We start from the raw sequence: 23,553 nt of genomic DNA, 5'->3' as shown, positions 1-23,553 counted from the left end.
ACCCTTAAGAAAGAGTTGCAGTCTGTTTTGGAATGTGTGGCCAGTAATAAACTGGTCCTGAACATCTCTACAACTAAGAGCATTGTATTTAGTACAAATCTTTCCCTAAGTTCTAGACCTCAGCTATATCTGGCAATGAATGATGTGGCTGTTGAACAAGCTGAGGAGAATAAATTACTTGGCGTTACCTTAGATTGTAAACTGTCATGGTCAAAACATATAGATTCAATGGTTGTAAAGATGGGGAGAGGTTTGCCCGTAATAAAGAGATGCTCTGCTTTTTGACACCTCACTCCAAAAAGCAAGATCTGCCGTCTCTAGTAATGTCTAATCTTGATTATTGTCAAGTCGTGTGGTCCAGTGCTGCAAGGAAAGACCTAGTTAATCTGCAGCTGGCCCAGAACAGAGCGGCACGTCTTGCTCTTCTTTTTAAAAAGAGGGCTGATATCAATACTATGAATGCCAGTCTCTCTTGGCTTAGAGTTGAGGAGAGAATGACTGCATCACTTCTTTTTATAAGGAACATCAATGTGTTGAAAATCCCACATTTTTGCATAGTCAATTTACACACAGCTCTGACACACACACTTACCCCACCAGACATGCCACTAGGGGTCTTTTCACAGTACCTAAATCCAGAACAAATTCAAGAAAGCGTACAGTATTATATAGAGCCATTAACTCCGTTCCATCTTATATTTCTCAAATAAACAGCAAACCTGGTTTCAAAAAACATATGAAAAACATACACCTCACGGCACAACGCCTCTCCCCTATTTGACCTAGATAGTTTGTGTGTATGTATTGATATGTAGGCTATGTTTCATGTTTTGTATGGACCCCAGGAAGAATAGCTGCTGCTTTTGCAACAGTTCATGGGGATCCTAATAAAATACAAAATACCTAGGGTTGCAAAATTCCCATGTCTGGGAATCCTCCAAGGAAGGATTTCTGGAAAACTTTAGATAAATTACTGGAACATACTGGTACTTGATGGCCAGTGATTTTGAGTCTCACCTCTTTCTGGTTGTACTTGATAGCTAGTTTGAGTCGGCTGAGGTTCATGCGTTCCTCCATCAGGCCTCTCTTGTCCACTGTGTCTTCATTGGCCATGTGGTTGAGGATCACCTCCAGTTCTCTGGAGTTACGTGCCTGGGCCAGGAGATCCTTAGCAAACATCTTACACTGCTTAGCCAGCTCCTCATAGTCATTCCTGGAACCATGAAGAGGAGAGGAGAGGAAAGTGAGAAGAGGAGAGGGAGAAGAGGGGGAAGAGGAGAGCAGAGGAGAGCAGAGGGAGAAGAGGAGGGGAGAGGGAGAGGGGGAAGAGGAGAGGAGAGGGGGAAGAGGAGAGGGAGAAGAGGGGGAAGAGGAGAGCAGAGGTGGAAGAGGGGAGAGGGGAGAGGAGAGGGGGAAGAGGAGAGGAGAAGGGCAAGAGGAGAGGGGAAAGAGGAAAGCGGGAAGAGGAGAGAAGGAAGAGGAGGAGGAGAGGTGAGGAGAGGGAGGAGGGGATGGGGAGTGGGAAGGAAAAGGGAGGAGGAGATTAGAGAAGAGGAGGAAGACTTGGCAGCTCTTTCAGTAGTTCCAACTAAACTACTGAAAGAGCTGCTTCCTGTGCTTGGCCCTCCTATGTTGAACATAATAAACGGCTCTCTATCCACCGGATGTGTACCAAACTCACTAAAGGTGGCAGTAATAAAGACAAACCTTGACCCAGAAAATATAAAAAACTATCGGTCTATTTCGAATCTCCCATTCCTCTAAAAAAAAATTGAAAAAGCTGTTGCGTAACAACTCACTGCCTTCCTGAAGACAAACAATACAAAACGCTTCAGTCTGGTTTTAGACCCCATCATAGCACTGAGACTGCACTTGTGAAGGTGGTAAATGACTTTTAAATGGCGTCAGACCGAGGCTCTGCATCTGTCCTCATGCTCCTAGACCTTAGTGCTGCTTTTGATACCATCGATTACCACATTCTTTTGGAGAGAATGGAAACCTAAATTGGTCTACATGGACAAGTTCTGGCCTGGTTTAGATCTTATCTGTTGGAAAGATAACAGTTTGTCTCTGTGGATGGTTTATCCTCTGATAAATCAGCTGTACATTTCAGTGTTCCTCAAGGTTCCGTTTTAGGACCACTATTGTTTTCACTATATATTTTATATTTTGTCATTCGGAAACATAATGTTAACTTTCACTGCTATGCAGATGACACACAGCTGTACATGAAACATGGTGAAGCCCCAAAATTGCTCTCGCTGGAAGCCTGTGTTTCAGACATAAGGAAGTAGATGGCTGCAAATATTCTACTTTTAAACTCGGACAAAACAGAGATGCTTGTTCTAGGTCCCAAGAAACAAAGAGATCTTCTGTTGAATTTGACAATTAATCTTGATGGTTGTACAGTCGTCTCAAATAAAACTGTGAAGGACCTCGGAGTTACTCTTGACCCTGATCTCTCTTTTGACGAACATATCAAGACTGTTTCAAGGACAGCTTTTTTTCATCTACGTAACGTTGCAAAAACCTTTCTGTCCAAAATGATGCAGAGAAATGAATCCATGCTTTTGTTACTTCTAGGTTAGACTACTGCAATGCTCGACTTTTCGGCTACCCGGATAAAGCACTAAATAAACTCCAGTTAGCTGCTAGAATCAAACACGGCTGCTAGAATCTTGACTAGAAACAAAAGATTTGATCATATTACTCCAGTGCTAGCCTCGCTACACTGGCTTCCTGTTAAGGCAAGGGCTGATTTCAAGGTTTTACTGCTAACCTACAAAGCATTACATGGGCTTGCTCCTACCTATCTTTCCGATTTGGTCCTGCCGTACATACCTACACGTACGCTACGGTCACAAGATGCAAGCCTCTTAACAGTCTCTAGAATTTCTAAGCAAACAGCTGGAGGCAGGGCTTTCTCCTATAGAGCTCTATTTCTCTGGAATGGTCTGCCTACCCATGTGAGAGACGCAGACTCTGTCTCAACTTTGATGTCTTTATTGAAGACTCATCTCTTCAGTAGGTCCTATGATTGAGTGTCTGGCCCAGGAGTGTGAAGGTGAACGGAAAGGCACTGGAGCAATGAACCGCCCTTGCTGTCTCTGCCTGGCCGGTTCCCCTCTCTCCACAGGGATTGTCTGCCTCTAACCCTATTACAGCGGCTGAGTCACTGGCTTACTGGTGTTCTTCCATGCCATCCCTAGGAGGGGTGCGTCACTTGAGTGGGTTGAGTCACTGACGTGATCTTCCTGTCTGGGTTGGCGCCCCCCCCTTGGGTTGTGCCGTGGCGTAGATCTTTGTGGGCTATACTAGGCCTTGTCTCAGGATGTTAAGTTGGTGGTTGAAGATATCCCTCAAGTGGTGTGGGGGCTATGCTTGGCAAAGTGGGTGGGGTTATATCCTGCCTGTATGGCCCTGTCTGGGGGTATCGTCGGACGGGGCCACAGTGTCTCCCGACCCCTCTTGTCTCAGCCTCCAGTATTCACGCTGCAGTAATTTATGTGTCGGGGGTCTAGGGTCAGTCTGTTATATCTGGAGTATTTCTCCTGTCTTATCCGGTGTCCTGTGTGAATTTAAGTATGATCTCTCTAATTCTCTCTTTCTCTCTTTCTCTCGGGGGACCTGAGCCCTAGGACCATGCCTCAGGACTACCTGGCATGATGACTCCTTGCTGTCCCCAGTCCACCTGGCCGTGCTGCTGCTCCAGTTTCAACTGTTCTGCACGCGGCTATGGAATCCTAACCTGTTCACCGGACGTCCTACTTGTCCCCGACCTGCTGTTTTCAACTCTCTAGAGACAGCAGGAGTGGTAGAGATACTCTTAATGATCGGCTATGAAAAGCCAACTGACATTTACTCCTGAGGTGCTGACTTGCTGCACCCTCGACAACTACTGTGATTATTATTATTTGACCATGCTGGTCATTTATGAACATTTGAACATCTTAGCCATGTTCTGTTATAATCTCCACCCGGCACAGCCAGAAGAGGACTGGCCACCCCTCATAGCCTGGTTCCTCTCTCTAGGTTTTTCCTAGCCACCATGCTTCTACACCTGCATTGCTTGATGTTTGGGTTTAAGGCAGGGTTTCTGTACAGCAGTTTGATATATCAGCTGATGTAAGAAATATATTTTATTTGACGATGATGAAGAGGAAGAAAAGACACACAGAATGAGTAAAACGGCTTAAAGCTGAAATCCGTAGCTGCGCATCTCCTATGTCTGTTTGGGATATTACAAAAACAAAGAAGTTACTGCAAACAACAAATACAGTTTTTTTCCCTCTGACGTCATTGCAGGTGTGACTTTTTTTTTAGCACAATACTGGATGCTCCTCTCCTCCGTTCCATTAACAAAACAAAAACAATAACACAGGTGCTCGTGTGAACTGTGGCGCTGTTTCCCCCTTTACGTATTCCAGCTTTAAGTAAAATCATTCCATTGAATTTATTTAGCCAGGATAGTCCAATCAGTAACACCGGTCAGTCTTTTAGCTTCAATTAATTGAGAAACTAGTAGCTGTGCAGCCATAAACCAGTCATAGGACAGAAACACAGCAAGCCCTTATAGAAGGCTATAGAAGGCAGTGGTGGAAAAAGTACACAATTATCATACTCACCCAGTAATATACTACTTCAGTAAAAGTCTAAAGGTGTTTGGTTTTAAATATACTGAAGTATCAAAAGTAAATAAATCATTTCAAATTCCTTATCTTAAGCAAACCAGACGGCACATATTTATTTTTTATTTACTGGTAGCCAGGGACACACTCCAACATCATTTACAAAGTCAATGATGTCAAAAATATAAATAGTAGAGTACAGATACCATCCAAACTACTTAATTAGTACTTACTTTAAAGTATTTTTACTTAAGCACTTTACACCCCTGATGGAAGGAAGCCATTGAGCAGGGTTCCCTAACTGTCAACCCCCCAATCTTCATTGTTGGACATAAAAGACTGTAAAAAACACCAGGAAATCTGTTCCAATGTATTCTCACGCATAATAGAGAGACTTGCATGTGTTTGTATACAAATGTGAGGAAGGTTTGAAATCTAATATTATCTGTTTTGGCTTCTTGCGGCCCCCGACCATCCGATTAAGATATATATATATATATATATATATATATATATATATAATATTTAATATATAATATCTTAATCGGATATATATATATATATATATATATATATATATTATTTTAAGTTGATGATCCCTGCCTTTGAGTGTCCTGCTAGAACTCACCTGATGTTTGTGTGTGTCTGTGTGTGTGTGTGTGACGTACCTGAACTCACCTGATGTTTGTGTGTGTCTGTGTGTGTGTGTGTGGCATACCTGAACTCACCTGATGTTTGTGTGTGTGGCGTACCTGAACTCACCTGATGTTTGTGTGTGTGTGTGGCGTACCTGAACTCACCTGATGTTTGTGTGTGTGTGTGGCGTACCTGAACTCACCTGATGTTTGTGTGTGTCTGTGTGTGTGTGTGTGTGTGTGTGGCGTACCTGAACTCACCTGATGTTTGTGTGTGTGTGTGGCGTACCTGAACTCACCTGATGTTTGTGTGTGTGTGTGGCGTACCTGAACTCACCTGATGTTTGTGTGTGTGTGTGTGGCGTACCTGAACTCACCTGATGTTTGTGTGTGTGTGTCTGTGGCGTACCTGAACTCACCTGATGTTTGTGTGTGTGTGTGTGGCGTACCTGAACTCACCTGATGTTTGTGTGTGTGTGTGGCGTACCTGTACTCACCTGATGTTTGTGTGTGTGCGTGGCGTACCTGAACTCACCTGATGTTTGTGTGTGTGTGTCTGTGGTGTACCTGAACTCACCTGATGTTTGTGTGTGTGTGTGTGGCATACCTGAACTCACCTGATGTTTGTGTGTGTGTATCTGTGGCGTACCTGAACTCACCTGATGTTTGTGTGTGTCTGTGTGTGTGTGGCGTACCTGAACTCCACCTCGACCAGGCTGAGCTCCCTGAGGTCTGCACTCAGCTCAAAGGCCCTGAGGATGGGGTCCTCCTCGGTCAGCATAATCAAAGACGGGCTGGCCAGGCACCTGTAGATGTCCAGACGAAACCTGGGGGGTTCGTAGGGGAGCCAGGGAGGGAGGAGAGTGAGAGGAGGTTGAGGTAAGGAGGGAGAGAGTTGTGGGAGAAGGAGGTAGGAAGGGGATGAAGAAAAGGAGAAAGGGAGAAAGAAAGCAAGAGGGAAGGAAGAGTAGGTGGAGGGAGGGAGGGAGGGGGAGATAGAGGGAGAGAGAGAGAGAGAGAGAGAGAGAGAGAGAGAGAGAGAGAAAGAAAGAAAGAGAGAGAGAGAAAGAAAGAGAGAGAGAAGACAAGAGTCACAAAGCTGTTTCTAAAAGTTTACATCATTTGACTTCTTGTTCCTTGTTCTGTACCTATTTAAAACTCCTTCTTGTTCCTTGTTCTGTATCTATTTAAAACTCCTTCTTGTTCCTTGTTCTGTACCTATTTAAAACTCCTTCTTGTTCCTTGTTCTGTACCTATTTAAAACTCCTTCTTGTTCCTTGTTCTGTACCTATTTAAAACTCCTTCTTGTTCCTTGTTCTGTACCTATTTAAAACTCCTTCTTGTTCCTTGTTCTGTACCTATTTAAAACTCCTTCTTGTTCCTTGTTCTGTATCTATTTAAAACTTATTCCCATCGACATGCTGTTGTGATCTGTGTGCTGATTCACAGTGGGCTGTGTGGGAGGCCTCTGTCACACAGTTAGAATATAAACACCAAGCAGAACATCGCATTGATTCCTGCTAATACTTCTAAACAGAAACCCAGAAATGGTCCTATTGCTTCAAAGATAAGAGTGTTAAGTTTTTCCTAATGTCTGTGAAAGACAAGACAAGACAAGTCATCCAGCTCTGGTCAGTGGAGTCAGTCATTGTGTCCAAAATGGAGGGTTGGGTAGGTTACTTTCTAAATGCAGTCCATTACAGTTACTAGTTACCTGTCCAAAAGTGTAATCAGTAACATAACTTTTGGATTACCCAAACTCAGTAATTTAATCGGATTACTTTCAGTTACTTCTAGATTATTTTCCCCTTAAGAGGCACAAAGTTGCATTTTTCATAATTAATCTTGTTCTAAAGGCAGCTCTGCAGAGTTTTAAACATAACCTTAACTCTAACATTAACCACACTGCCAACCCATAATGCCTTACCCTTCCTTAAATTAAGACCAAAAAGCAACATTTTGTCTTCATACATTTTTACAATATTTGCAATTTTGACTCTGCAGCTGGCCCATCTAGAGGAAACTTCTCAGTTCTGAATCAAGGACAAGACTCAATAAGTGTCAACCTGTTTAAAAGGCATTAGAAGAAGACAAAAATGCATATTACCAATTTGAACAACATCCATTGCAGGATAAATCAATGTTAGAGTTTACATAGTTGGCCATAAATGGACGTTACATTTTACTTTAAGGTTTGGTTATGTAGGCTTCTTCTAACCCATTGCTTTCTATTACAGATTATACTATGATTAGGTTTTATTCAAATTAAAATAAACAATCTGTCAGATTTCCAGTCATTCCAATTCATCTTCAAAAGAAGGACATGGAAATATAGAAATATAGATAAGCCAAATGGTTTAACCTGAACGTAACCCTAAAAGTAAGGACTAATTATCCTACCTTGTTGTTTATGATTTTGTTGTCCTGGAGGAGTGATTGGGCTCATTGATTTGAGGTGAAAAATAAACGCTGCTCTTTGAATACAGTGCCTTGAATACAGAGGTTTTTGCATTTGAAAGATATATGCCATATCCTGCATTTGCTATAGAGACCTACTGTTTACATTTTTCTTGGTGACACTTTGATATCTTGATCATTTGCAGCAGTCTAAGTCTATCAAAAGTCTGCGAGTTTGAGCATGTGTCTGTTAGGCCTATGGCACTTATTTTCAATCAGCACTTGATTGAGGAATAAAAGCTCCACTCGTGCTCTTCTTAAATTAAACTAGTTTTTGACAGTATCGAGCACAAGTTTAGAAGGGATGAACTTTTATTCCATAGGCTGAGATCCGCACTATGCGGCTGTTGCAAGAGCGCATTTTATTCTGGCTGTCCAAAGGGGCACATTCATTACGCCGATTCTGTTGCAAAACATTTCTTAAACGTAAGTGAACGGAATGAAAAGGGGTGAGACCTACCTGAATTTGTCCAAAATAAACTCAAATTTTGATCTGTTTTCTTCTGTTTGGTTCTTCAACAGTAAACGGTTTCCTTAATGGATACACCCCCGTTCGCAAAAACAACGATTGATAGGCATCTAAAACTTCTTCAATTCAACTCATATTGGGTGAAAATACACATACACTGAGTGTACAAAACATTAAGAACACCTGGTCTTTCCATGACACAGACTGACCAGGTGAATCCAGGTGAAAGCTATGATCCCTTATTGATATAACTTAAATCCACTTTAATCCGTGTAGGTGAAGGGGAGGAGACAGGTTAAAGCATTTTTAAGCCTTGAGACAATTGAGACATGGATTGTGTATGTGTGCCATTCAGAGGGTGAATCGGCAAGACAAAATACTGTATTTAAGTGCCTTTGAACAGGGTATGGTAGTAGATGCCAGGAGCAACGGTTTGAGTGTGTCAAGAACTGCAATGCTGCTGGGTTTTTCACGTTCAACAGTTTCCCGTGTGTATCAAGAATGGTCCACCACCCAAAGGACATCCAGTCAACTTGAAACAACTGTGGGAAGCATTGGAGTCAACATGATCCAGCATCCCAGTGGATTGCTTTTGACTCCTTGTAAAGTTCATGCCCCGATGAATTGAGACTGTTATGAGGGCAAAAGGTTGTTGAAACTCAATATTTGGAAGGTGTTACTCATGTTTTGTACAATCTGTGTACATCTGTGAACAGCCATCCACATTCCCAACATCCACAATCCGTAAGGTGCAAATAGCTGAATGAGAGAGCAGCAGTGTGATTCACATCATTGTAGCCTAGATATCAATAATACATGATATCCGTATTGCCCGTAGGCTACACCACTGCTGTAGATCTTGCCTCCCAGTGTTTATTAAAGTTGGATAATCTTTGGGGAAGGACCTTCCAGTGGCCGGGGATTTTATTGCAGGGAAACTGAAATCCGTTTTACCTAATTTCTACCAACATGTCACCTGTGCAACTAGAGGCTAACCCTGCCTAAATGGCACCCTGTTCCCTATATAGTGCACTACTATATAGGGGAGTCCTATGGGCTCTGGTCAAAAGTAGTGCACTGCATAGAGAATAGGGCGCCATTTCAGATGCAACCAGTCAACCCAGAAAAGGGAGATGATGTATGATGGGGTTGTCTCCCAAACGCTCTACCACTGTCAACAGGTCAGCACCTTACAATAACCTTTAGCGAACAGACACCTTCTTGACACCATACGTGGATTTCCTTCTATTTTCCAGATTCCAGAATACCAGAGCAAGGACAAAACGTCCAAACAAGTGTCCTTTGAAGGTAGCCCAGGAAAACGTTATTAGTTTTACAAAGAGGTGTGTACCTACACACACACTCTCGAACACATCCATGGTCACATGGCAGACACACCGCCTCCCCCTTAGTGGTCCCCCTTAGTGGTTCGCTGTGGATAGGAGTAGTGAATACTTACTTGGTTATTCTATCCTTCCCAGAGAAAGAGAGAGAGAGAGAGTGTGTGTCTGTGTGTCTGTGTGTGTGTGTGTGTGTGTGTGTGTGTGTGTGTGTGTGTGTGTGTGTGTGTGTGTGTCTGTGTGTGTGTGTGTGTGTGTTCTACAGGATCTTACCTGGAGTGCCGTAGGCTGTCCTTCTTGTTCTTGGCATTACAGAGAGTACACTCGCAGCCCACAGCGTGAGGCCTGGGCAGGGAGATATCCTGCTTCAGCAACATGGTCAGTATCTCATAGTTGTTCCTATGGGCCGCCAGGATCACTGGAGCCACGTCCATGGTGGTGGAGTACTCGGGGTTCTGGATGCGCTGCATCAGTTTCTGACAGAGAGAGAGAGAGGAAAGGAGAAGAGGCTTGTTGTTATTGATGCAGTCTTTAACCCTCTAAAAGCGTTCAGTTGTCCTGATGATGTAATATACTTTTTGCTCTAAAATACAGGGTCAGGAGAGTCACTTGGCTGTGGCAGGTAATAATCAATTTATTATCATAAGTATTACAATGGTGGAGAAGAGAAGAGACTAACAGCGATGGAGGGCTTAGAGGACCTCCTGGGGTGATGGTTGAGGAGGATGTCCACAGCTCCCACCACCTCCGAGTCAATGGCCACTAACAGAGCATCTGTTGCCTAGGACAAACACAGACACAACAACAGTAGCGGGTTAGAGAGAGAGAGAGAGAGCCTGGACCAAACACAACAACAGGACCAGGTTAGAGAGAGAGAGAGAGAGCCTGGACCAAACACAACAACAGGACCGGGTTAGAGAGAGAGAGAGAGAGAGAGAGAGAGAGAGAGAGAGAGAGAGAGAGAGAGAGAGAGCCTGGACCAAACACAACAACAGGACCAGGTTAGAGAGAGAGAGAGAGAGAGAGAGAGAGAGAGAGAGAGAGAGAGAGAGAGAGAGAGAGAGAGAGAGAGCCTGGACCAAACACATCAACAGGACCAGGTTAGAGAGAGAGAGAGAGAGAGAGAGAGAGAGAGAGAGAGAGAGAGAGAGAGCCTGGACCAAACACAACAACAGGACCAGGTTAGAGAGAGAGAGAGAGAGAGAGAGAAAGAGAGAGAGAGCCTGGACCAAACACAACAACAGGACCAGGTTAGAGAGAGAGAGAGAGAGAGAGAGAGAGAGCGAGAGAGAGAGAGAGAGAGAGAGAGAGAGACAGAGAGAGAGAGACAGAGAGAGAGAGAGAGACTGAGACAGAGACAGAGACAGAGACAGAGAGAGAGAGAGAGAGAGAGAGAGAGAGAGAGAGAGAGAGAGCCTGGACCAAACACAACAACAGGAACAGGTTAGAGAGGGAGAGAGCCTGGACCAAACACAACAACAGGACCAAGTTAGAGAGAGAGAGAGCCTGGACCAAACACAACATCAGGACCAGGTTAGAGAGAGAGAGCCTGGACCAAACACAGACACAGGACCAGATTAGAGAGAGAGAGAGCCTGGACCAAACACAACATCAGGACCAGGTTAGAGAGAGAGAGCCTGGACCAAACACAACAACAGGAACAGGTTAGAGAGGGAGAGAGCCTGGACCAAACACAACAACAGGACCAGATTAGAGAGAGAGAGAGCCTGGACCAAACACAACATCAGGACCAGGTTAGAGAGAGAGAGCCTGGACCAAACACAACAACAGGAACAGGTTAGAGAGGGAGAGAGCCTGGACCAAACACAACAACAGGACCAGATTAGAGAGAGAGAGAGCCTGGACCAAACACAACATCAGGACCAGGTTAGAGAGAGAGAGCCTGGACCAAACACAGACACAACAACAGAGAATAGAGTCAGGATAGTTATAGTAAAATAGTCAACAGCGCAGGGCCAGAGGCCACATTGTGTGAAGCATCTTGCTCTCTGTGTGTGTGTGTGTGTGTGTGTGTGTGTGTGTGTGTGTGTTACCTGGCAGCCGTGCTCCAGCAGAAGCTTAAGGATGTCCAGGTTTTGGTTCTCTATAGAGATGGTGACAGCGTCTCTCCCCAGCACATCTACACAGTTGATATTGAGCTCTGTCTTCTCCTCCAGCAGTCTCTTCACCATGTAGTAGTCACCTGGAACAGTGTGACATTAGAGCACAACACACACACGCAAATAAAAATGCACACGCACTCATACGCACACACAGAAACACACACACAAAAATGCACACACAGAAGAAGAAGAAAAACACACACACGCACACAAAGAAAGAAAAGAACACAGAGACACACACGAATGCACACACACACATGGGTGCACCCACGCACACACACACATACACACACACAGAAAGAGAGTGGGACGCAGATGCACAGAGAGAGACGCAGAATACACTCTGCACACAGAGAGTAGGCTCCACTCCAACACTCCAGCACCCTACACTCCCAGCTTAATGTAACAATAACAATCGCCATCAAAGGACAAAGATAGTCTGTTGAGCCATGTTTATACTGGCTTTATATGGTGAGACTCTCTGGGACAACCTGCTGGCCCCTATAAAAACATCCACCTCAGCTTCACTTGTCATTGATTTCAAATACTCTCTCATTTCATTGGGATACTGTTATGACTATCATAGCTCCTTGCTTCTGACACATGGAAATGATTTGTCTTTATACCCCTCCTCTCATGGGAATTATGTACATGTGTTTGATATCTGTGTGTGTGTGTGTGTGTGTGTGTGTGTGTGTGTGTGTGTGTGTGTGTGTGTGTGTTCAACTTGGCCTGGATAACAGAATACAGAATGCAGTAAATATATAGTATTTGTCACAGGCTAGCAAAAGGATGACAAAGCTTACATAAGAGCATAGCTCCACATAGCTCTACACAAGAGCATATAGCTCCACATAGCTCTACACAAGAGCATATAGCTTCAAATAGCTCTACACAAGAGCATATAGCTTCACATAGCTCTACACAAGAGCATATAGCTTCACATAGCTCTACACAAGAGCATATAGCTCCACATAGCTCTACACAAGAGCATATAGCTTCCCATAGCTCTACACAAGAGCATATAGCTTCACATAGCTCTACACAAGAGCATATAGCTCCACATAGCTCTACACAAGAGCATATAGCTTCCCATAGCTCTACACAAGAGCATATAGCTCCACATAGCTCTACACAAGAGCATATAGCTTCCCATAGCTCTACACAAGAGCATATAGCTTCACATAGCTCTACACAAGAGCATATAGCTCCACATAGCTCTACACAAGAGCATATAGCTTCACATAGCTCTACACAAGAGCATATAGCTTCACATAGCTCTACACAAGAGCATATAGCTTCACATAGCTCTACACAAGAGCATATAGCTTCACATAGCTCTACACAAGAGCATATAGCTTCCCATAGCTCTACACAAGAGCATATAGCTCCACATAGCTCTACACAAGAGCATATAGCTTCACATAGCTCTACACAAGAGCATATAGCTTCACATAGCTCTTCACAAGAGCATATAGCTTCACATAGCTCTACACAAGAGCATATAGCTTCACATAGCTCTACACAAGAGCATATAGCTTCACATAGCTCTACACAAGAGCATATAGCTTCACATAGCTCTACACAAGAGCATATAGCTCCACTAGGTTAAATAAAACTCAACCCTGTGGACAAACTTCCAGTGTAGCTACATGCAGGCTGCTGCAGTAGGCATTCATCCAAAGTATACTCACTCATCCATCATAAGGCAAGAGAGGATGACTGTTGGTAATAATGGTGTGATATGACATGAAGTGTTTCAAATAATAAAACGCTACATGTTCACACCTTTTCTTAAACAACATGTTACAACACGCTGTCATAAAGTCACGTGTTTTTCTAATGCCATGTTAATAACATCATATACTTACTTTTTCGTTTGATAAATGAATCCACCTAGAAGCCTAAAATAACTCACCTTTCTCACAGGCCAGTAGGAAGAGCTTTTCATCCAGAGTAGTCTCCTCCTTCACCTCCCTCACGTCTTTCAGGGCCAGAAATTTATCCGGAGAGGACACGTCCGTGACCTGATATAGAGCGGCCATTGCGACGGAGAAGGAGTAGGGCAGGACACTGATGTGCATCCCACTACTAGGCGCCAGCGACCATTTAACCATGAAAGCCCGTCACATGGGATGACATATACTGCAAAAGACTGTTAATGTATTTCCCCCCCAAAGAACGGCAGGTGTAAACGTCTTCCCGGAATAATAAATAAATATATGTAAGCTATTATTGTCGTCGCATCCGTGTTGCTAACGTTTCATCCGTTTTTACGCAGCGTCGGCGTCTGGCGCGCGTAACGACCTTCCCAGTTGTTTCCTCGTAATAACCCGTTGACACACGCTATTCTTCTTCAGATGTAAACATACCGCACGCAGTCAGAGCATAAATAGAACTCTCCATCAACGTGTTTACATGCACCATTTTTTCGCACCGCTTCGCAGGCTTCCGACAGTCCTCTGGTCCTGATGGTGTTGCTGCTGCGCATGCTCAATCTCATCTCGCTGGCACAGCGCAGCCAGCATCCTCAGCGGTCCACTAATACCCAGCGCGGACGTGTCATAAAGGGAAGTGGTTCTAATCGTTTTTCAACCATTCATTTTCATGATCATATTTAGAGAGGTAAATAAAGAGTTCACCCTGAAGTATTTCCAAAACACTACTACAATCATAGTCTGCAATAATAATGCTCAAATAAGCAGTTTCATTTGGAATAATATTGTCTCAAAGTTTCTATTTGCACATTCATAACACAAAAATCTCAACAAATTGACTATTTACCTTGCTCTAATTTTTTCATACTGACAGGAATTATATGAGCACATTTTGTGTGTGTGCCTGTATGTGATCTTTCCCATCTTCCCTCACAGAAAGACATTTGGATGACAAAGATACAAAGCATTTCAGATCAATATAATGACAATGTGTGTAGGAGCAGCATGACTTTGAGGACATAGTGTAACTGCAGATAAATGTCACATAGGCCTATACTGCACCATTTAATACCAGAGGGCTTTTAGGTAATGAACATGCCATTGTACCATTAAAGCAAGGAAGATTGGGAGAAATGATGGTAAAATTAGAGAGGGCTAATAATTATGGTGCACACATGCATCTTTCAACATGAGGCGTTGAAACAAGGGGCAGTCAGAAGTTGAACCAATTACAAAGTGTTTTCCCCGCCACCTGTTTCGCGAAAAAAGCTAAAGAACGGGGCTGGAGAAATGTAACCACTCAAATTCAGACAGCGCTATGGATGGAGTAGAACAAGTTACTATTCTGGGTGCTGCTGGGGTACGGCAGCTGACGGGGTATGACAGAGGAACTAAGCTCATGAAGCAATTAGAATTTATGTTCTTCAAGAACCAATGGGTACATTCATTTATAAGTCCACAAATGGATGTAGCAACGGCAGATTTCCCCTTTAATGTTAAAGGTTTTATTTTTCTAATCAGGGTGAACATATCTCCTGAAATAACTTTAGGCGCAAATCTGTAGTACAAATAATCAAATCAAATCAAATTTGATTCGTCACATGCGCAGGTGTAGTAGACTTGCTTTACTCACGAGCCCCTAACCGACAATGCTGTTTTAAAAAATCTGGATAAGAATAAGAGATAAAAGTTCAAATAATACATTTAACAATTAATCAATTAAGTTTATTTAACTTATTTTTCTATAAGACATAAATCATTGACAACAGGTGCAGTAGCCTACATAATATCCAAAGGTTTACCGCACCCAACAGGAATTGAAATATCTCCTTTACCCCAGCAGATGGCAACCTTCGGAAAGGAACTGCAGCGCATACAGCAGTGACCGCATCCAAAAACCCAAGAGTAATGAAAATACACATTTACCAAGAAATCCTCTCAGGAAAAGATTAGCCTAATACTGAACTAAAAACTCTTGAGACAACTGTAGGACGCCCAATAGACATGCCCAAAACCCTCCCATTTTTGGCTGCCATTGGTGTAATAACACATGAACTGACACACGTGAGCGGATCATTTTCAATCTGTTGGGCATTTGATCCGTGCCCCTAAAACATATGGGTTTATCGCTTGCCATGGTTGTCAATTCCACGCTGACAGCTGTCAAAAAGTGGATTACCACTGATTCCAATTTGGCTGGTGAGAGAGACTCAGTGAGCATAGCCTTGCTATTGAGAAAGGCCGCTGTAGGCAGACCTGGCTCTCAAGAGAAGACAGGCTATGTGCACACTGCGAGGTGGAAACTGAGCTGCACTTCCTAACCTCCTGCCAAATATATGACCATAGAGACACATATATCCATCAGATTACACAGATCCACAAAGAATTCGAAAACAAATCCAATTTTGATAAACTCCCATATCTACTGGGTGAAATTCCAGTGTGCCATCACCGCAGCAAGATTTGTGACCTGTTGCCACAAGAAAAGGGCCACCAGTGAAGAACAAACACCACTGTAAATACAACCCATATTTATGTTTGTTTGTTTTCCCTTTTGTACTTTGGCCATTTGCACATGGTTGCAACACTGTATATAGACATAATGACATTTGTCTTTGTTCTTTTGGAACTTCTGTGAGTGTAATGTTTGCTGTTCATTTTTGTTGTTTATTTCACTTTTGTATATTATCTACTTCCCTTGAATTGAATTGAGATCACAGGACAGGATAGGCAGTTCAGTTACCAGTTTGGGCAGAACTGCTCTCATTGCCTACCTTCCATTGGTCCCGTTTGGTCCCGTTTTCAAACGGCCGTCAGGTCTACAGTAGCTCTTGAGACTTGGCAAAACACATGTCTCTAATGGGAGCTATCGATTACTTGCTGCCTAGGCCAGCACAATATGAGAGGATACAGATATGGTGAAACATGATCATTAATATTACCAACAGACCTTGAATGTAGACTATTGTCTGTTCTCCCTGAAAATGCAACAAAACATACGATTTGAAAATACTACCACACATTGATATGATACATTGTAACATTGAAACAATGTGTGTAACAGATTTCTACTAATAGCCTAGTTGCATAACAGTGCGCTAAGCAAGTCTATAAATTAACCGACCGGAGCTGAGTCGACCCAATGCTACTACACTGCCAGAGCGGACACCAGCATCCCTTACATTTCTATTCTATCCTAACAACAGCATCATTTTCCACAGTTGTGACGTCTACCATTGCTGCGAGACTTTGTTGTCCCCCACGATGAAATCGGGGAGGGGACTGTGGATCTGTCTCCATCCGTCGGTGCCTTTGTACGTTAGTCACACGCGATATCTCAGACAGCACTTGGCCGATGTTGACGAAACTTCAGTGAATGATGCGTCTTGCCATAAACATCCAGCATTTACAAAATAACACTGATTGGCCCAAGACCAGAGCTAAAGTAATTCACTTAAATTTGCGAAACTGAAATGTGTTAGTCACACGCGATATCTCAATTGGCCCAAGCGGGGGCGCTGCATCATTCGTGAGAGACGACATGTTTACTGTTGCCTTTTTTCAAATGTGAGCGTGTTGAGAGCGGTGCATTCATTGTTGACAGACGTGCCGAAGAACCAAGGGCGTAACTCGTTTATGCACGTATCCTATCATGCTCCAATGGCGTTTAGAGAAGGGAGGGCTTTTCTCCCTGTACTCTGATTAAATCAGTCCTGTTTCAATGGTTAAGAGATACAATACAGCACATCAGGAATAATGGAAATATTTGATTCTTTGGACGAATAGACTCACCTCTGGATATACCTGCGACATTTAGCGGCATTATTCAAGAAGAAGCTGGAGCGCGTAATTTCTAACGTATTACTTGTGTGCTGTGGTACAATGTTCATATAGGCTCCATCTATACCGGGGCGCATCAGATTTTAACTGCGCTGAGATGCCTACACTGAATATTGTCAAGGAGGGCGTAAATTGTTTGCATGAACGGTTCTTCGTTTTGTTTTTTGATGGCAGGCCTAACGCAATACGCACTGTAATACCCGTAATGGAAACATTTTCATGTGAAGAGCCTTGCGCACTGCAGTAAAGGCAGAGCGGCGTTATCGTATTTTGGATCGCGAATCGTATTGTGATATCGAATCTGTTGGCTGGGGTATTACCTAATCATTTAGCATTGGATTCGGTCGGTATCAATTCCCACCGGAGATATTCAATACGCTGTACGGGTTCGCCTATTGTAAATGTAAGAAGCTTTCTCCCAGTGGTGAGAGCCACTCACTCCTAGGTTACAGATGAGAGGGAAACAATACCACCAACAACTGAAGTTGACAGCGCCTTGGGAGAAGGATGCTGGCTACGGGAGAAAGCTCAAAACGTACAGGAACCATACCAAGATAATAGCCCAGCCCGGCATTGTGATGAAGGTGCTACGCAGAAAGCGGATTGTGTTGTTTATAGCTTATTTCTTGCTGCTGGTGCTGACCATGCTGAACTTGGCCAACTATAAATGGACTAAAGAGCCCCAGCAGTGCAATCACCAGATGAGGAGTACTACCTATCATGGCAGATCAGACATCCGGTTCCTCTACAGACCCTCTCTGGCCAAGAAAAGACAGTTGGTCTATGTTCTGACCACATGGAGGTCTGGGTCCTCCTTTTTCGGGGAGCTGTTTAACCAAAATCCTGAAGTGTTCTTCCTGTATGAACCCATGTGGCACATCTGGCAGAAGCTGTACCCGGGAGATGCAGTGTCTTTGCAGGGGGCAGCCAGGGACATGCTCAGCTCCTTATACCGCTGTGATCTCTCTGTGTTCCAGCTGTACAACAGCCCAGGGGGAAAGAACTTTACTTCCCTAGGACTCTTTGGGGCCACCCTGAATAAGGTGGTGTGCTCCTACCCCCTCTGCTCTGCCTACAGGAAAGAGGTGGTGGGGATGGTGGACGACAAGGTGTGTAAAAAGTGCCCACCTCAAAGCCTTAGACTACTGGAGGAGGAGTGCCTCAAGTACAGCACTATTGTTATTAAAGGGGTGCGTATCCTGGACGTTAACGTTCTAGCCCCCCTCATGGAGGACCCGTCGCTGGACGTGAAGGTAGTTCACCTGGTCAGGGACCCCCGGGCCGTGGCCAACTCCAGGATCAAGTCCCGACATGGGCTGATCCGGGAGAACCTGCAGGTGGTCCGGAGCAGGGACCCCAAGCTCCGCAGGATCCCCTTTGTCGACCCCAACCACAAAACCAACAAGAAGGACGGCTCGGACTACCACTCCATCGGCGCCATGGAGGTGATCTGTGACCGCACCTCCCGGACCCTGAGGACGGCCTTAAACCCTCCCAGTTGGCTCAAAGGGAAGTACATGGCCGTGCGTTATGAGGACCTGGTGGAGAACCCTGTGAAGATCCTGAGGAACATCTACCGCTTCGCCAACCTCACCACCAACCATGACATTGAGTCGTTTGCTCTGAACATGACGGGTGGGTCTAGTTCGTCCTCCAAGCCGTTCATAGTGTCCTCCAGGAACGCCACTCAGGCTGCCAGCGCATGGAGAACAGTGCTCAGCATCCAGCAGATCAAACAGGTGGAGGACTACTGTCATCACTCCATGGCTGTCCTGGGCTACGAGAGAGTCAGGACGGCCGGGGAGGCCAAGGACCTCAGTAAGTCTTTACTGACGGTCTCCAAACTGTGACAGAAAAACATTTATTTTTTCTTTCCACCAAAGACAGTGAATTCAATGTAATTTTGCATCTAGTGCCATTCCGTTAATCGTGGAATTATAAAGCTTTACTTTGAATCAGTGTTTTTGAGGAATTCCACTTCTTGGCCACATTGGAATGTATCTTAGTTTTATTTTTCAGTTCAATTACAGACAGTTGTATTTGACAGGACCATTACTTTGGTGTCTGGTAAACTGGATGTTTCTGACAAAGCCTGAAGGCCTATGAACAATGACTTGAATATTGAACTGCAACTATGGAAACAAACAAACACTGTATGATTCATGTATCTTGTTATGAAAACACTTCAAAGTGGATGTTTTGGGAGTTATTTTGAATGTTCAAAACCTGAGAAAAGATTTGGTTTTCCACTATCCATAATGTTTGTAAAAGTGAAAAACCAGTGAATGAAAATAATCCTGCATTAATTCATCAAAAAGCTAATTGTTTGAGCAGGTTATGTTACATTGTGAGTCATGGATGGACTCAGAGACAATCATTAAACTGGTCTGTTATAACTATAATGTTACTCTGAGGAAGCATCTTTGACTTTCAGGTTTATTAGTTATTTATTTGTTAATTCGTTTTTTATTATATGTTATTACAGTGGGACATCCCCAGATGACAACAGATGGTAGGACAGTATTAGTAAAGTTTGTGGTCATACGCACTTCCTTAAAAACATACACTACCGTTCAAACGTTTGGGGAACTTAGAAATGTCTTTATTTTTTAAAGAAAAACATTTTTTTTATCCTTTAAAATAACATCAAATTGATCAGAAATACAGTGTAGACATTGTTAATGTCTACACTGATGCCTCACAAGTCCTCAAATGGCAGCTTCATTAAATAGTACCAGCAAAACACCAGTCTCAACGTCAACAGTGAAGAGGCAACTGCAGAATGCTGGCCTTCTAGACGGAGTTGCAAAGAAAAAGCCATATCTCAGACTGGCCAATAAAAATAAAAGATGGGTAAAGAACACAGACACTAGACAGAGGAACTCTGCCTAGAAGGCCAGCATCCCGGAGTTGCCTATTCACTGTTGACGTTGAGACTGGTGTTTTGCGGGTACTATTTAATGAAGCTGCCATTTGAGGACTTGTGAGAAGTCTGTTTCTAAAACTAGACACTCTAATGTACTTGTCCTCTTTCTCAGTTGTGCACCGGGGCCTCCTATCTCCTACTCGAGATCTTAATTTTCTTGGCAATGACTTGCATAGAATAGCCTTAATTTCTCAGAACAAGAATAGACTGACGAGTTTCAGAAGAAAGTTATTTGTTTCTGGCCATTTTGAGCCTGTAATCAAACCCACAAATGCTGATGCTCCAGATACTCAACTAGTGTAAAGAAGGCCAGATGTATTGCTTTTTTCAGCTGTGCTAACATAATTGCAAAAGGGTTTTCTAATGATCAATTAGCCTTTTAAAGTGATAAACGTAGCTAACACAACGTGCCATTGGAGTGATGGTTGCTGATAATGGGCCTCTGTACGCCTATGTAGATATTCCATTAAAAATCAGCCGTTTCCAACTACAATAGTCATTTACAACGTTTAGAATGTCAACACTGTATTTCTGATCAATTTTATGTTATTTTAATGGACAAAACATTTGCTTTTCTTTGAAAAACAAGGGCATTTCTAAGTGACCCCCAAACTTTTGAACGGTAGTGTAGGTGCTGGGCTAATGAATACTAGTACAGAACAAGAAGGGCCGCACACTGTTACAGCTCCCAATTCACCGCTTTATTGACAACTCATCGATCCGAAACGGATCTTCATCAGGTCAAACACACCGAGTGTTCACATCCCAAAATATACACATTTCAGCTGATATGACCACAGTAATAGTCGACCATGATGACAACGCAGCTGGGGAAGTCCCAGGAACTAAGGCTTTCTCATTGTCACTGTGAGACGAGTTTGGTGTCATTTTACATGTTTACAGGTGCTAGCTCTCTGGATGCAAACAGATGATTTGTCCAAACTGCTTAAAAAAAATGTAAAAAATTATAGAAAAGGTTGAAGCAGAGTAGCTTTTTCACCTTTATTGAACCAAACCAAAACATAAAATAGGTTATAGCTCATCAACAAGGTAATTTACCATCAATGATGCTACAATTAAATCTGACAAATATAATATAAATATATAAAACAAATTGAAGTGCTGCTGGCCTAGACACATTGGTCATTGGTATATAATACGCTCATCTTATTATCTTATTACCCTGAGATATAGTACAATGTCTTTGTCATTCCCTTAGCCTGGCTAGTGCAAGGTAGCCTGGGTGCCTGTCTGCTTGTCAACTCCTTATGGAATTGTCAGGCTAAACATGTTCTCATGCCAAGCATGCTTCGCTTGACAATGGCAACAATAGAGATGGCAAGAGCACAGACATATCTGGGACCAGGCTAGTCCAATGCAGTTTCTACAATTAGAAAGTGCAAATATAACATAATACAAACGAGTAAAGGAAAGGGAGGATGTGGAAGGTATGAGTAGACAATGGCTTTTTACACATTCTGTATGGGGTATTATTGGTTAGACACTAGACAGTGTCTCTCATTGCAGTACATGGACTGGGTTAAAGTTTAGAACAATGTGTTAACATTGAGGACACGTGTGAATCATCTTGTTTCAGAGCACAAAGACATACTGTCCTACCGGGGTTGCATCACAACAATAGTCCTCAGCTGCCATTCTGCACATTCAGGGTGCGTCCCAAATGGCTCCCTATTCCCTAGTTAGTTAGCTACTTTTGACCGTGGCCCGAGGGAATAGGGTGACATTTCAGACACAGCTTCAGTCTACAGGGAGTCATCTTGTTGTTGAGGTCTTTCCATCTAGTGTGTAGAAAATACATGTATTTTATAGGAGATTGGAATGCAACAATGATCCATAGATAGAAAAAAAAGACATCCATGCAGTAATCTTTGACAAGCACTTAAAAGCCAAGGACAGTGTTCTTATGAACAAGAGAAAAACTCTAGCCTCACAGAGAGAGAGAGAGAGAGAACTAACCTTCTTCATATTGAATTTGTCCACTCCGCCTTGTTCAAGGGGAACAGGGCACAGAGATTTATGCCATACTTAACATGGGGCCAGACACAGTGGTGAATATTAATATACAGATGATTTCATTTTCTGGGTTGAATTTATGGAATTCAGTTTAAAACTTTGGAGCGTTAATAGTCTCCTTCACAAACGCTGCTAATGGACTAAAGCATTCGGAACTATTCTGATGCAACATTAAATGATAAGTAAGAGAGGAGAGGGCTGATGAATTCAATGGAATACATTTGAATGAGCAAAAAGGCTGGGAGAAATGTGCAGTAAATGTATGAGGAGTTGCTCGGTACAAAAATATCATTTTTGCTAATAACAAAATAGGAGAGAGTCGTTAAAAAGAGCAAGAAACCCCAGTGCCATATGTTGTTTTCTTTTCATGACCCTGCCCTGTAAGTGTGTATGTATGTATGTGTGTGCGTCTCTCTCTCTCTCTCTCTCTCTCTCTCTCTCTCTCTCTCTCTCTCTCTCTCTCTCTCTCTCTCTCTCTCTCTCTCTCTCTCTCTCTCTCTCTCTCTCTCTCTCTCTCTCTCTCTCTCTCTCTCTCTCTCTCTCTTCTCTCTCTCTCTCTCTCTCTCTCTCTCTCTCTCTCTCTCTCTCTCTCTCTCTCTCTCTCTCTCTCTCTCTCTCTCTCTCTCTCTCTCTCTCTCTCTCTCTCTCTCTCTCTCTCTCTCTCTCTCTCTCTCTCTCTCTCTCTCTCTCTCTCTCTCTCTCTCTCTCTCTCTCTCTCTCTCTCTCTCTCTCTCTCTCTCTCTCTCTCTCTCTCTCTCTCTCTCTCTCTCTCTCTCTCTCTCTCTCTCTCTCTCTCTCTCTCTCTCTCTCTCTCTCTCTCTCTCTCTCTCTCTCTCTCTCTCTCTCTCTCTCTCTCTCTCTCTCTCTCTCTCTCTCTCTCTCTCTCTCTCTCTCTCTCTCTCTCTCTCTCTCTCTCTCTCTCTCTCTCTCTCTCTCTCTCTCTCTCTCTCTCTCTCTCTCTCTCTCTCTCTCTCTCTCTCTCTCTCTCTCTCTCTCTCTCTCTCTCTCTCTCTCTCTCTCTCTCTCTCTCTCTCTCTCTCTCTCTCTCTCTCTCTCTCTCTCTCTCAACCCTGAGGCGCAACATCACAAGACTTCCGGGAATGCTTTGCGAAACAGACCAGGCCAGGGTTTGAGGTTAGAGTTAATGAGAGAAATTAATTTTTT

At 43.4% G+C, this 23,553-nt stretch overlaps 2 protein-coding genes across 2 annotated transcripts in view; one reads left to right on the top strand and one right to left on the bottom strand.

Annotated features, from left to right (window-relative positions):
• trpc1 (transient receptor potential cation channel, subfamily C, member 1) overlaps positions 1–14,119 on the bottom strand; it is a 47,298-nt gene extending 33,179 nt beyond the window's left edge. Inside the window, 6 exon segments of the mRNA NM_001185053.1 lie at positions 1,018–1,213; positions 5,959–6,090; positions 9,803–10,005; positions 10,209–10,310; positions 11,584–11,732; positions 13,571–14,119. Of these exon segments, the coding sequence (NP_001171982.1) occupies positions 1,018–1,213; positions 5,959–6,090; positions 9,803–10,005; positions 10,209–10,310; positions 11,584–11,732; positions 13,571–13,697 (909 nt within the window). The 5' untranslated portion in view covers positions 13,698–14,119.
• Positions 14,120–17,109: 2,990 nt separating this feature from the next.
• On the top strand, positions 17,110–19,836 carry LOC110535463 (carbohydrate sulfotransferase 2-like). The gene has a single exon (XM_021620476.2). It carries the CDS (start codon positions 17,882–17,884, stop codon positions 19,277–19,279), a length of 1,398 nt encoding a protein of 465 aa, XP_021476151.1. The 5' UTR covers positions 17,110–17,881; the 3' UTR covers positions 19,280–19,836.
• Positions 19,837–23,553: the final 3,717 nt, after the last annotated feature.

Source organism: Oncorhynchus mykiss, chromosome 11, assembly GCF_013265735.2.
Source record: "Oncorhynchus mykiss isolate Arlee chromosome 11, USDA_OmykA_1.1, whole genome shotgun sequence".
Lineage (NCBI taxonomy): Eukaryota > Metazoa > Chordata > Actinopteri > Salmoniformes > Salmonidae > Oncorhynchus > Oncorhynchus mykiss.
Note: the sequence above shows the minus strand (reverse complement) of the source record. Positions and strands in the feature narration are given on the sequence as shown.

Excerpts from the sequence above, each read along its gene's own strand:
- LOC110535463 (XM_021620476.2), top strand. The coding sequence starts at position 17,882 with ATGAGAGGGAAACAATACCACCAACAACTGAAGTTGACAGCGCCTTGG.